Source organism: Triticum dicoccoides, chromosome 3B (genome assembly GCF_002162155.2).
Source record: "Triticum dicoccoides isolate Atlit2015 ecotype Zavitan chromosome 3B, WEW_v2.0, whole genome shotgun sequence".
In the NCBI taxonomy this organism is placed as follows: domain Eukaryota; kingdom Viridiplantae; phylum Streptophyta; class Magnoliopsida; order Poales; family Poaceae; genus Triticum; species Triticum dicoccoides.
Genome location: NC_041385.1, coordinates 129215409 through 129230621, shown reverse-complemented (window position 1 = coordinate 129230621; position 15213 = coordinate 129215409). Strand labels below are relative to the sequence as shown.

At 43.2% G+C, this 15213-nt stretch overlaps 1 protein-coding gene across 1 annotated transcript; it reads left to right on the top strand.

Moving 5' to 3' along the window:
- Window positions 1-12330: 12330 nt before the first annotated feature.
- Window positions 12331-13441, top strand: LOC119280972. The gene is made up of 2 exons (XM_037561638.1): window positions 12331-12963; window positions 13031-13441. The coding sequence occupies exons 1-2, from the start codon at window positions 12397-12399 to the stop codon at window positions 13307-13309; spliced, it is 846 nt and encodes a 281-aa protein (XP_037417535.1). The 5' UTR covers window positions 12331-12396; the 3' UTR covers window positions 13310-13441.
- Window positions 13442-15213: the final 1772 nt, after the last annotated feature.

The following is a 15213-nucleotide window of genomic DNA, read 5'->3' as shown; positions in this document are numbered from 1 at the left end:
GTTCGGGACCCCCTACCCGAGATCCGCCGGTTTTGACACCGACAACCGCTATGATATGACCGAGATGGATTATGGTGGAGGGGGGCACCGCACATGGCTAAAGATCAATGATCAACTTGTGTGTCCATGGGATTCCCCCCTCCCCCATATATAAAGGAGTGGAGGAGGGGAGGGGCCGGCCCTCTCTATGGCGCGCCCTGGGGAGTCCTACTCCAACCGGGAGTAGGATTCCCCCTTCCAAGTAGTAGGAGTAGGAGAGAAGGAAAGGGAAGAGAGAAGAGAAGCAAGGAGGGGGCGCCGCCCCTCCCCCTAGTCCAATTTGGACTAGGACTTGAGGGGGGCGCGACCTGCCTCTCTCTCTCTGTCTCTCTGTCTCTCTCTCCCTTAAAGCCCAATAAGGCCCATATACTCTCCGGCGAATTCCCGTAACTCTCCGGTACTCCGATAAATACCCGAACCACTGAGAACCTTTCCGATGTACGAATATAGCCTTCCAATATATCGATCTTTACGTCTCAAACATTTCGAGATTCCTTGTCATGTACCTGATCTCATTCGGGACTCCAAACAACCTTCATTACATCAAAACGCATAAACTCATAATATCGATCATCACCGAACGTTAAACGTGCGGACCCTACGGGTTCGAGAACTATGTAGACATGACCGAGATATGTCTCTGGCCAATAACCAATAGCGGAACCTGGATGCTCGTATTGGCTCCCACATATTCTACGAAGATCTTTATCGGTCAAACCGCAGAACAACATACGTTGTTCCCTTTGTCATCGGTATGTTACTTGCCCAAGATTCGATCGTCGGTATCACCATAACTAGTTCAATCTCGTTACCGTCAAGTCTCTTTACTCATTCCATAATGCATCATCCCGCAACTAACTCATTAGTCACATTGCTTGCAAGGCTTATAGTGATGTGCATTACCGAGAGGGCCCAGAGATACCTCTCCGGCAATCGGAGTGACAAATCCTAATCTCGATATATGCCAACTCAACAAGTACCATTGGAGACACCTGTAGAGCACCTTTATAATCACCCAGTTACGTTGTGACGTTTGGTAGCACACAAAGTGTTCCTCCGGTATTTGGGGGTTGCATAATCTCATAGTCATAGGAACATGTATAAGTCATGAAGAAAGCAATAGCTATATACTAAACGATCAAGTGCTAAGCTAACGGAATGGGTCAAGTCAATCACATCATTCCCCAATGATGTGATCCCGTTAATCAAATGACAACTCGCGTCTATGGCTAGGAAACATAACCATCTTTGATTCAACGAGCTAGTCAAGTAGAGGCATACTAGTGACACTCTGTTTGTCTATGTATTCACACATGTACTAAGTCTTCGGTTAATACAATTCTAGCATGAATAATAAACATTTATCATAAAATAAGGAAATAAATAATAACTTTATTATTGCCTCTAGGGCATATTTCCTTCAATTATGCCTCTATACATTCCCAAATATTCCCAATATACCAAAGAGCCACCCGAAACACTTTTTCCACCGCCGCAAGTTTCTGCTCTTCCGTGATCCCATATGGAAGCCTTTTCCAGTAATCTGTCGGATGAGGAATCGATCATGGAGGCCTTCTACATCATCCTTCCTGCCTTTTGATGATGCGTGAGTAGTTCACCATAGACCTACGGGTCCATAGCTAGTAGCTAGATGGCTTCTTCACTCTCTTTGATGTTCAATACAATGTTCTCCTTGATGTTCTTGAAGCTCTATCCGATATAATCTTCTTTTGTGGTGTGTTTGTTGGAATACGATGAATTGTGGGTTTATGATCTGAATATTTCTGAGAAGTAATGGAGTCTTTTCTGAAGTTTATTATGCATGATTATTATAGCTTTGTATTTGTCACTGATCTACCCGTTTGGTTTGACCAACTAGATTGATTTATCTTCAATGGGAGAGGTGCTTTGTAATGAGTCCAATCTTGTGGTGCTCTATATCCCACTGATAGAAGGGGACAAGACATGTATTTGAATTGTTGCCATTAAGGGTAAAACAACGGGGTTTATACATATTGATTGGGTTTACTTTGTCTAGATCATGTCATCTTGCTTAAGGCATTACTCTGTTTTACACTTAATACCATAGATGCATGCTGGATAGTGGTTGATTGGTGGAGTAATAGTAGTAGATGCAAGCAAGTGTGGTCTACTTGTCTCGGATATGATGCATATATACATGATCATTGCCTTGAATATCATCATAACTATGTGCTTTTCTATCAATTGCCCAACAGAAATTTGTTCACCCACCGTATGCTATGTGTTTGCGAGAGAAGCCTCTAGTGAAAACTATGGCCCCAGGGTCTTTTTATCATATATAAAAATATAAAAATACTTTGTTGCAAGTGTGATTCTCCTAATGGATTGATAACCTTGATTCTAAACTGAGGGAAATACTTATCTCTACTGTACTACATCTCCTCTCCTCTTCAAGGAAATCCCAACACAGCTCACAAGTACCAGCAAGCAAGTTGGATGCACACCCACTTAGTTTTCATTTAGCTTTCATACATTATAGCTATTAGTTCATCCGTTGCATGGCAATCCCTACTCCTCGCATTGATATCGATTGATGGGCATCTCCATAGCCCATTGATCTATCGAGTTGATGCGAGACTTTCTTCCTTTTTGACGTCCCTTATTGATCTCTATCACCGCATTCTATTCCACCTATAGTGCTGTATCCATGTCTCACACTCATGTATTGCGTGGGGTTGAAAATGCTGAAAGCATGTTAGAAGTACGATCCAATTGCCTGCATGGTTCGACACCGGGGTGCTCATGATTTATATTTATGCGGTGAAGGCGGAGTCATGACATGTTAACATGATAAAATGAGTGGGGATAACATTCGTTAAGGATCATATATTTTGAAAAACTAATGATTATGTTTCTTATATTCATGGATATTATTTTATTGATATTGTTACATCATCGTTTCATTTATATTGTAAATAGATTACATGATACACATGCTAGGTAGCATTCACCATAAATTATTCTATTTTTATCATTTACGTACTCAAGGATGAGCAGGAATTATGCTTGGGGATGTTGATACGTCTCTAACGTATCTATAACTTTGGGAACTAGCCTATTAACCCAGTGCCTAGTGCCAGTTGGTGTTTGCTGCTTGTTTTTGGTTTTCCAGAAAATCAGTACCAAACGGAGTCCAAAGGCGACGGAACTTTTTGACGATTTTTCTGGACAAAAGAGACACTAGAAGCTTTGGGAGCAGACCAGATGGCAAGCATGGAGACGGCAAGGAAACATGCCGCACCCTATTACCTTGTGGGCCCCACATGGCTCCATCTGACCTATTTGCACTTCTGTAAATTCTCAAATATTGGCAAACCCCGAGAGAGCCACCTGAAACACTTTTTCTGCCATCGCAAGCTTCTGTCCTTCCGCAATCCCATCTGGAGGCCTTTTTCGGTACTCTACTGGAGGGGGAATCAATCATGGAGGGCTTCTACATGATCCTTGTTGCATTTCGATGATGCGTGAGTAGTTCACCAGAGACCTACGGGTCCACAGCTAGTATCTAGATGGCTTCTTTTCTCTCTTTGATCTTCAATACAATGTTCTCCGCGATCTTCTTGGAGTTCTATCCGATGTAATCTTATTTTGCGGTGAGTTTGTTGGAATCCGATGAATTGTGGGTTTATGATCAGATTATTCATTGAAAGAATTGAGTCTTCTCTAAAAATGTATTATGCATGATTATGATATCTTTGTATTTCTCTCTAATCTATCTGTTTGGTTTGGGCAACTAGATTGATTTATCTTCAGTGGGAGAGGTGCATTGTAGTGGGTTCAATCTTGCGGTGCCCTCACCCAGTGACATAAGGAGTAGCGAGGCACGTATTGTATTATTGCTACTTAGGGTAGAATGATAGGGTTTATTCATATTGAATGGGTTTACTTTGTCTATATCATGTCATCTTGCTTAAAGTATTACCCTATTTGTCATGAACTTAAAACCCTAGATGCATGTTGGATAGTGGTCGAGTGGTGGAGTAATAGTAGTAGATGCTGGCAGGATTCGGTCTACTTGTCACGGACATGATTCCTATATGTGTGATCATCGCCATGAATAACATCATAATTAACTATGGGATTTTCTATCAATTGCCCAACAATAATTTACTTACCCGTCGTATGCTATGTGTTCGAGAGAGAAGCCTCTAGTGAAAACTATGGCCCATGGGTCTACTTTACTCGTATTACTAAAACCAAAAATACCTTGTTGCAATTTATTTACTTCTCTTTTATTTTGCAATTTAACTATCTACCTATACAAGATTTAATCCTTGCAAGTAACAAGTTCAAGGGGATTGACAACCCTCTTGCCCGCATTGGGTGCAAGTATTTGCTTTTGTGTGTGCAGGCGCTATTCAGTGGGGTTTGTGTGATTCTCGTATTGGTTCCATAACCTTGGTTCTCACTGAGATAAATACTTATATCTATTGGACGGATCCACCCTTCCTCTTCGGAGAAAATCCCAACGTAGCTCACAAGTTGCAACTCCCAATTTTTAAACCCATTTGAATCAGTGTTATTCTAGAGATGAGGTGGACAAAATAAGATGAAATTAAAAATGAAATCCAACTAGATCATGTCTCTAAGACCATAGCTGAAATGTCCCACTTTTTTGGACGCCGTCGAGAACCAAAATGAACGATCATGAAGCTGAGTCACATTGAAACAAGAGGCAATGCCATCGATACAACATTGTACTGCAAGGCCAACTGATGACACTGGGTGGGGGGAGGAGGAAGAAGAGAAAGAAGACACAAAGAAAAGTTTCTTGGAGGAATAGGATGGAGATTAGTGCACTGTAGATCCAAAACGACACGAACCTGTTCTGCAACCGCAAAGACCAGGACTGAAATCCCAGTGGATGAGGCCATCCATCATCACACTCTAACGATCTTCATGGGCGGCGATCAAATGCACAATGGTGGAGGGCACAATGGTGGAGGGCATGGTGGTGGAGATCATGGTGGTGGATGATGGCTCGTGTCCACGTCAGTATTTTCCTCAAAGAGGAAGGGATGATGCAGCACACCACGGTAGGTGTATTTCCCTCAGTGATGAGAACAAGGTTATCAAACCAGTAGGAGAACCAAGAAACACTATGTAAACGGTACCTGCACACAAAGAACAAATATTTGCAACCCGGCGCTTAGGAGGGGTTGTCAACCCCTCCCGGGTAAAAGATAAATTGGTTTGTAGTAGATTGGATAAATAGATCTCGCAGAAAAGCAAAATAAAATAATAACAAAAAAATTGCAGCAATGTATTTTTTGGTTTTTGGAATAATAGATCTGAAAATAAAAGTGGCATAATAGATCGGAAAGCAAATATGATAAAGAATAGACCGAGGGGTCATAGATTTCACTAATGGCTTCTCTCGAGAAAATTAGCATACGGCTGGTAAACAAATTACTGTTGGGCAATTGATAGAACTTCAAATAATTATGACGATCGATATCCAGACAATGATCATTATATAGGCATCACATCCAAGATTAGTAGACCGACTCCTACCTGCATCTACTACTATTACTCCATACATCGACCGCTATCCAGCATGCATCTAGTGTATTAAGTTCATGGAAAAACAGACTAATGCAATAAGAACGATGACATGATGTAGACAACATCTATTCATATAGGAATAGACCCCATCTTGTTATCCTTAATGGCAATGATCAATATGTGTCTTGCTGCCCCTTCTGTCACTAGGAAAGAACCCTGCTTGATCGAACCCATCACAAAGCACCTCTTCCCATGGCAAGAAAAATTGATCTAGTCGGCCTAACTAAACCAAATATTCGAAGAAGAAATACGAGGCTAGAAGTAACCATGCATATAAGGGATCAAAGCTCAAATAACTTTCATGGATAAAATAGATCTGATCATAAACTCAAAGTTCATTGGATCCCAACAAACACACCACAAAAAGAGTTACATCAAATAGATCTCCAAGAGACCATTGCATTGAGAATCAAAAGAGATAGAGGAAGCCATCTAGCTACTGCCTACGGACCAGTAGGTCTACAATGAACTACGCACGCATCATCGGAGAGGCACCAATGAGGATGATGAAGCCCTCCGTGATGGTGTCTAGATTGGATCTGGTGGTTCTGGAACTTGCGGCGGCTGGAATTGTGTTTCGTCGACTCCCCTAGGGTTTTAGATTTTCGGGGTATTTATAAAGCAAAGAGGTGGTGCAGGAGGCGGTCGAGGTGGGCACAACCCACCAGGGCGTGCCTGGCCCCCCAGGCACGCCCAGGTGGGTTGTGCTCCCCTCGAAGCCCCCCTCTCATACTTCTTTGGCCCAACAGGTGTCTTCTGGTCTAGAAAAAATCTCAAAAAAGTTTCACTGCGTTTGGACTCCTTTTGGTATTGATTTTCTGCGAAGTAAAAAACAAGCAAAAAACAACAACTAGCACTACAAATGTCAATAGGTTAGTCCCAAAAAATTATATAAAGTTGCTATAAAATGATTGTAAAACATCCAAGAATGATAATATAACAACATGGAACAAGCAAAAATTATAGATACGTTGGAGACCTATCAGTGGGCCGCATCGATAAGGTACAAAAGTATATGAGCCATGTTGTAATATAATGTCATGATGATGATGGTTAATTAGTACATGATTTACTACTATGCAATGAAGCTATCTCGATGGTGCTGTTGCAATCACCCGCTTTGATTGCCCGATATCGGTCCGATCGGGTCGACGTCCTTGCCTAGGTTAGACAGATGGGCTTTATGATGTCAGCTCAGCCAAGTGATCTCCTTGCACAGACTCAGCCTGTTTAGGTAAGGCGAATCTATCACAGCCCTAGCTCAGCCCCTGTTGTCTTTGCTTGATTCTCATGCCATCATGTTTACAATTCAAATGAATTTGAAATGGGGATGATAGAAAGCCCCAACACCCACTTAATTCATCTAGGGTCCAAATAAAATCATTTTCACTGAACCCCAAATGCCTTCTAAAATGTTCATCATCTTTGCCTTGGCCTAGAACTTCTGACAAAAATGGTGCACACTTTTCTAGGACAACAGAGGGTCACTGAATTAAATCATATAGTATTTGCATTTGGGCATTTAAATGCTATAGAATATTTTAAATGCCTAAATAATCATAAACTGAAATGTTTACTATAGGATATATTTCCAATAGTGGTCATGAGCAGTTTCATGATTTTTGGAAGTGTCTAAGTATTTTTAATAAAGCCATCAAGTTATAGAATAATAGAAAAGAGAAATAAATGGAAAGAACAGAAACTTACCTAGGCCAACTCACCTGTGCGGCCCGAGTGGCCGGCCCAGCCCACCAGACCACTTCCTCCTGTGGTCTTCCTCGCGCCTACTAGCACTATGCATGGCACACGCACAACGGAGCCGCGGCCACCTCCTGATTCCACCTCCTGCTTCTCCTCCTCGTCCTGACCGCGTCCGGAGAAGCCTCATGACCCGTCGCCCCTCTCCCTCACTCGCTGCTTCCTCTCCCCTCCTCTGGCTCTCTTGCATGCGACCACCGAGTGGAGCTCGTCGCAGCCGTGGCCAGAGCCACCACCCCGCCTCTCTGTGCTGTCCATAGGCTCCTCCTCGACGTCGTGGGACTCCAAGACGAAGCATGCACTTGCGGGACGCCTGAAGTGACGCCACCATCTCCGTTTCCATCGCCAGCCATAGGAGATCCCCCTCGATGCTCCGCTCGCTCCGGTGCCTCCCCGAGCTTGCCCAGGCCACCGCTGCACCCGCTGTGAGCTCCTATGTCGATCCCCCCTCTCCCCTGGTTTGTTTTCTTCCTCTAACACCGATGCCCGTTGGAGCCGAGAGCTCTTCACCGCCGGCCATGTCCCCCCCATGGCCACCGTTGCCTAGAGCTGCAACCGAGCACATAGCCATGCTCAGTGCACCCCCAGGAGGCCGTAGCACCCCTCCTTGCCTCCTGTCGTGCTCCCTAAACTTCGGCCGCCGCCTTAGAACTCGCCGTCGTTGGCTCCGGCCACCATAGGCACGGCTGCCACCAACGCTCGACGCGCGCCTACGAGAGCTCTCCAACAAGCCCAAGAACGGCCTCGTCCGTGCCCTGCGGGCGATTTCCGAGCCGCGCCGCCAGCGGGTTTGACCCTGCTGACTCGGGGTTTGACCATGTTTGACTTCCCCAGGGTCACCGACAAGTGGGCCCAGGCCCCTACTAATTTAGGTTAAGTGCTAACTAACTTAATTAGCCCTGTTAAATACTGATATGTGGGCCCATGGCTTTAACTAGTCTAGTTTAGTATTAGTTTAGAGCTATTAACTTAGGTCGATTAGTTTAGTCACTGACCAGTGGGCCCCACTGGTCAGGTTTGACCTGGACGGCGCTAGTTGACCTGCTAGCATGACCTAATGCTGATGCGGTAATACATTTTCTGGATATATTATTATTCAGGAAATTCAAAAAATGCCCAAAACTTCTAAAATTCATAGAAATTAATCTATAACTCCAAATAAGATAAATTATATATGAAAAATGATCAGAAAAATCCAATCTATCCATCTGTACTAGTTTCATGCATGTTAGAACAACTTATGGCTGCTGTTTAGGCCAAATCATATAAATGGCATTTAAATCTTCACATATGGAGTTTGAATTTGAATCTTGGATTCAAACCAACTTCATTTAACTTGTTGCTAGTTGCATTAGCTCAAACCACAGCATATTGCCATGTCATGATTGTGCATCATATTGTGCATTGAAATGATTGTGTTCTTCCTTGTTTGCTGGTGTTTGCCCCCTCTCAGTAGACGACGTACCGACGATGAGTTCGATGACACCGATGAAGAGCTATACTATCTTCAGAAGTGCCATGCAAGCAAAACCCCCTTGTTCATTCCAATAGAATCCCACTCTCTCACTCTTTCTCTCTTTTACTGCATTAGGACAACAATGATTCATCTGTTACTTGCTGCGGTAGTTGAACCCCTTCTCCTTTGCATGACTTGTCATTGCCACATTAAATAGATGAAACCCACTAGCATGAGTAGGAGTTTTTCGAGCCCTGATGTGCCTACTCATCCATGCTTGTTTGTCATGCCTGCTACTGCTTAGAGTTGGGTCAGGTCTGATTCATCAAGAATGAATTGGAAAGTGGTGAACATGTCCTACCGTGTGTGAGCTAAGTGTGTGAATACGATTTGGTAAAGGTAGCGGTGAGAGGCCATGTAGGAGTACATGGTGGGTTGTCTCATTGAAGCCGTCCTCAGGAACTGAGTTCTGTGTTTGTGATCCATGAAACAACTACTACCACACGTTGGGCCCTGAAATATGACCCCGCTCGACTTATTAACCGCCCATGTCCTTTGTCCAGGAGTTGCAAGTAGTTCTTGGTGTTTGTAGTATGCTGGAGGCCGTGCGCAGTGCTGACCCGAGGGGTGGGCTGTGATGCGGTAGGCACGTGGCCGGGTATGCCGGACGCCCGTTTGGTGTCGCGGAACCCTGTACACATCGTTCGGGGCCGTATGTGGAAACCTCGGCCGGACTCCCTATGGATGGAACCTGAATAGGTGATAAACCTGGACTAGAGACTTGTGTGGTTAGTCAGGTCATGCTACACCCACGTCACCTTTCGCTTGAAGTCTGCCGAGCACATGTCGTGTGTAGACGCTAAGTTATGGAAACATGTGTGAAGAAGTACACCCCTGCAGGGTTATAAATGATCTATTCGAATAGCCACGTCTGCGGTAAAGGACCTCTGGGTTGCCTATACAGTTCATAGACAAGTGAAAGTGGATACTCTAAAATGCACAAGATAAGCGTGAGTGCTATGGGTGGCATTATCGTAGGGAGACGGGAGTGGATCCGTAGTGGTTTATTGATATGGTGAATATGTGGACTCGTGTGTGCCACCTCAAAAGTGTTGCTTGCAGTCGCAATTTAGGATAGCCACCGAGTCAAAGATGGCTTGCTGTTGTTAAACCCCACGATCCCCTTTGTTGATACTGATGCATATGTAGTTAGTTCTGATGTAAGTCTTGCTGGGTACATTTGTACTCACGTTTGCTTAATTTATGTTTTGTAGAGAGACTCCAGTCTCACTAGTAGTTCCGCGTGGACTTCGACGCTTAGCTTGTTACCTCAGCTACGATCTTGTGCCCTCGGCAGGATCTAGTAGATAGTCAGGCTTCTCAGCCTTTTCATTTGTAGTTGTCTGTACTCAGATATGTAAGTTTCTGGTTGTGTTTGGACTTGTATGCTCTGAATGTTGGGTCATGAGACCCATGTTTGTAATATCTCGCTCCTCGGAGCCTAATGAATAAATACTCTGAGTTGTAGAGTCTTGTTGTGATGCCATGTTGTATTTGCACATATCGAGCATATTGTGTGTATGTTTTGAAGTGCTTGGTATGTGTGGGATCTGACAACCTAGTTGTTCATCCTTGGTAGCCTCTCTTACCGGGAAATGTCTCCTAGTGCTTCCACTGAGCCATGGTAGCTTGCTACTACTCCAGAACACTTAGGCTGGCCGGCATGTGTCCTTCGTTCCTGTGTCTGTCCCTTCGGGGAAATGTCACAGGTTGTTCCTTTAAGTCCATGTAGCTTGCTACGACTTGGGTTCATATGTTGTCAATCGACACGTTCATTGTTGTGTCATATATGCTTGTCCCTGTAAGTTAGCGCCACTTTGGGTCCACGACTAGTCATGTCAGCCCGGGTTCTTTGTCATATGGATGCTAGCGGCACTATCATATACGTGAGACAAAAGGTGCAAACGGTCCCGGGCCAGGTAAGGGGGCACCCGTGGGAATACCGTGCGTGAGGCCGCAAAGTGATATGATGTGTTATATGCTAGATCGGTGTCTTAGGATTGGGTTCCTGACAGCTTTGGTATCAGAGCCTGACTGCCTGTAGGATTACCAAGCCAAACTGGTCAAAGTTGAGTCTAGAAATTCTTTATTTATATAAGGGAATTGATTGTGGATGGGAACGCAAGGCTCTTTTTACTCCTTACACCTTATGCCCTTCTGATCTGAGTCATCTTATCTTTCCTACGGGGTTTAGGAACTAGGTTTTCTCTTCCTTCTATCAGGATTACGTGTTATTAATCTGTAGATTTATAAGATTGTTGGTTTAAAGCCCCAGTTCAGTTTCTACTACTTCCGTGTGTCATAGTTGGTCTCGGAACCTTGATATTGTGCTTCTGAGTGAATAAGAAATGCTAGTAGTAGCTAGTTTGGACCCAGGGTGCCAGTCTAGGAAGTTAAATAAGAAATGCTTGAAATTTGAGACAATAAGTTGAGACAATCATCACTAGTTTAAGAAGACACATTTTATTTCATAGCAGCATTGGTAATGTTTTTTCATCCAAGATCGAGGGACTCATGTTTCTATAATAATACCATGTATCATTCAATAGTTTTTTCCAGAGGAATAAATACCAACTTTTATGTAGAAGATTGCATTATTGAATTTACCATTAGGATGGGAATGGGCTGACCCGAACCTAGCCTTGGATTCACCCCAAGCCCAATTTGAGAGGCCACAGGTCAACCCGCATAAAAAATAGGCAGTGGCCTTGTTGTCCCAATGGGTATTTTGGGTCGACCCAAATTCTTGCTTTACATTGCCTTGTGGACAAACAAGGTGTTAAAATGACGCATGGTTTAAATGGAATCCGACTAGTGTAAGAATTGATAAGATTTCTAATATGTGGTTAATAGAAAAAATCAAGTCGTCTGCTTGTGGTTAGTATGTGCACATCTTTCCTAAATATACCTAGACAATTTTGTTGTTCATATAGGCGCGCATTTGCCGGAAATTATCTGACAGACTGCGTCACAAAATCAGGTTGTACGACAATGCCAACGTGACGGAGATTGCAACTAATGTGAGATATAAGACTATAAGGTGGGCTGACCAGGTTGACCCAGCGGGTCACCAGGGGCCGGCTCTGTTGACCCCAATCATGTTTGAGACCGACCAACATGACCCATTGGCCTCAAATTTTTGGGTCAGCAAGCGACCCGGCGGGCCAACCCAGCCCATGCCCATTACTAATTTACCAATAAGATATCCTAGAATATATCATGAATTATTAGAATAATTTACCACCCATATCTCTTAGATATTGTATGAATGCTGGTGATTAAAGTTCAAATATTTTAGTTAATGAGACAATTGAATAATACATGAAGGCATGCATGTTCATAGATACGCAAGATTCCTATATATACACCTAATATCACCTCATGTAGCATCCCTCCTAAGAAACGAATACTATCATACCATATACATCTCTACTTTCCATACCTTTGCTGAAAAGTTCTTGATTTTACTAGGAGCTATGGATCCTAATGGCTCCTATCCTAACAAAGTTAGATCTAGTGAAAGTGAGGCCAACATTTCTCCCTTGCATGATGCACCGAGAGGCAGAGCGATCATGTCGATTTTGAGTGATTTTTTTCCCCCGAATTCCACACCATCAGATTCAACTTGGGTATGGAACACCCCACCTACCATTGATGCACCACATGTAGTTACCATGCCATCAATCAAAGATTGTTCCATCATGCCATATCAAACCAGTGTATCACTATCATCACTACCTCCACAGTTGCCTAATGCAAAGTTTACTCCTTCAACTAGGGTCAATACCCTTACTTCTCAGCCCAACCATAGGGAAATCTTTGAGAACCCGCCAGAAATATTCTCGCACCAAGATTTCCTGTCAAACCCTATTAGGAACTACTTTAGTTCATCGGATCAGAGGAGGACGTTTTCCATGGAGTCTCCATCAGTTACATCCTTACTCCAAGGAGATCCCATTGTAGTTGTCAATGCCCACCTTAATACTATTGGAGCAATAGATGGTGGTCCGATCTTTGAGATCCCAACCAGGAGAGTCTACAAGGTAAACTTATTACCATCAAATCTGTTTGTATTGTATATTTTGTCACCACTCACCAATTATTATACAGGGTCCACAAAATATACCACATGGGACGCTAACCCGTGATGCTACTTATGTTGTGCCTACCCCTCTTGCTCCATTCGCCACATCCTCACATGGCCCCAAAGAAGACAAGACTCCTATGGGTGTACCAAATGGCATTACTAATAGTGGTATTGTGCATAATACTATGAGTTCATGTAAGTATAGATGCAGCATTTGCAATCTCACCTTCAACTCATCTCAAGCCTTTGGTGGTCACATGAGTTTCCATAGCAAAGCAAGGAAGAACAAGCTACAAAGTTGAACTATGAGTGCCAAAATGGATGAAGGCAGATGTTCTATCCCAGGTGGAAAAGATATTATGGTTTCTTTACTTTTAGAAATAAAATGATGAATAAAATTTTATAAGATTGGAAAATATTGTGTGGGTGTAAAAGATAGAACAATATATATTTGAATATGTTTGTATTTGTTATTTCCTTATGTAACTATCAAACTCATAGATGGTTATCTGCTATGTTAATCGTTTTCCCATTAAATTTATGAATTAACCACGCTTTTGAAGGGAGAACCATTAGAGCTAGGTAAGTTGACAAGGATTGGCAAATGAAGCTTGCATTCTTTATGGAGAGATTGAGAATGTGGAGCACATTTTTTTACCTATACCATGGCTATGTTTTTTATAGTTGTGTTCGCTTGTGGCTCAGTGAAAATTGGGACCCATTGAACTTTCAGAATTGGTTTTCTTGTCCTGCTCCTTTATCTGGCAATTCAAGACGGCTATGTTGGGTTATTTTTTCTGCTATTTCCTTGTATTTATGGGTTAGTCATAACAAATTTACTATTGAGCATGTTTTACTTGATAAAACTATTGATTGGTTGTTCAAACTTAAAATTGTCTTAAAATAATGATAGATTCGGCGCAAGGTGTTGACAACATGGCCCTCATGATATCCAAGATCCCCTCTATTGGGCTATGTAGCATGCAATGCTTGGATAGTAAATAATTCCTTCTGCATAGAACACCCGAGAGAATGCTCGGGAGATAGATCACGAGATTACCACTAGACACTCAATCCTCATAGTGGAAGTATAATTTGAGTAGAGTGTTGTTCAGAGGAGAGTGTTGTTCGTTCGATTCATATCCTCCAGTCAATTCCCTTGAACAACCAAACATGGAATCCCTCAAGCAATTTTTTAGTGTGGTGCAAGTGCACTGCCTCTAGAGATATCCTTGCGTGTATATCGAACTTTGAGAGATGGACTGGTAGGCTCATTTGCATGACTGGGGCGAGTGGAGGTGGCTAGAATATGTAACATGTATAACCTAGCCAATGTAGTTACAACCACCCTTAACTGAGCATCATACCTTCACTTATATAGAAGTGTCATCGTGGGATAATGAGTTAAGGCCCACTAGAGGTATGAAGCCCATAGTTTACTCGGCACGTGGCCCAAGTCCTAATCGTATCATATCCAAGTAGCAAAATGTAGCCTCGACCGAGTAGGTTCCTTCCCTTATGTGCTGGACCCTTTAGGTTCACGCACACATGGTCTTAAGTTTATTACAACCACGGGAAAAATCTTTACCGAATTAACCAGTGTTTGCATCTCTCTAAATCTACCTTGTTACTTTCACTTGCATGTCTTTGCAATTTCGTTTCCTATACTCTTGTAGACGCATTTGACTAGGGTCTATCCAAAGGATCATTTTCCCCTTCCTCATATTGACCAGATAGCAGACTCCACTGTTGGTTGCGAGAGACTTTGTTTTCTTGATGTGTACTTAGGGTACCATCAGATCAGAATGTATGAGCCTGATGAAATAAAAACGGCCTTCATAACCCCTTTCGTGTGTTTATGATACATCATGATGCTATTTAGTCTAAAAAATGCAGGCACAACTTTCCAACGCATGATTTAGGTGTGTTTATGATGATATTAGTTCAAGTGTGGAAGCATATATGGATGATGTCGTGGGGAAACGAACACCTATGGGGCAGGGCCCCTTTTCGGTCCGGCAAGGGAGCGGAGGGCGCACAAAGAGCAGATCGAGGTCAAGCAGGCGAGGGATTTTACCCAGCTTCGGAGCTCTCCGGAGAGATAAAACTCCTACTGCTGCTTTGTGTTTCTATTCTGTTCTTGCTCGGAAGCGTGGGTATGCTGTAGTCTCGAATGAGTCGAACCCCCTCTACGTGCGCGAGGGCC

What these genes read in the sequence shown, in the direction of transcription:
- LOC119280972 (XM_037561638.1), top strand. Translation starts at nt 12,397, where the DNA reads ATGGATCCTAATGGCTCCTATCCTAACAAAGTTAGATCTAGTGAAAGT. An exon ending in CAACCAGGAGAGTCTACAAG is followed by an intron (nt 12,964 to 13,030) that starts GTAAACTTATTA and finishes ATTATTATACAG; the next exon opens with GGTCCACAAAATATACCACA.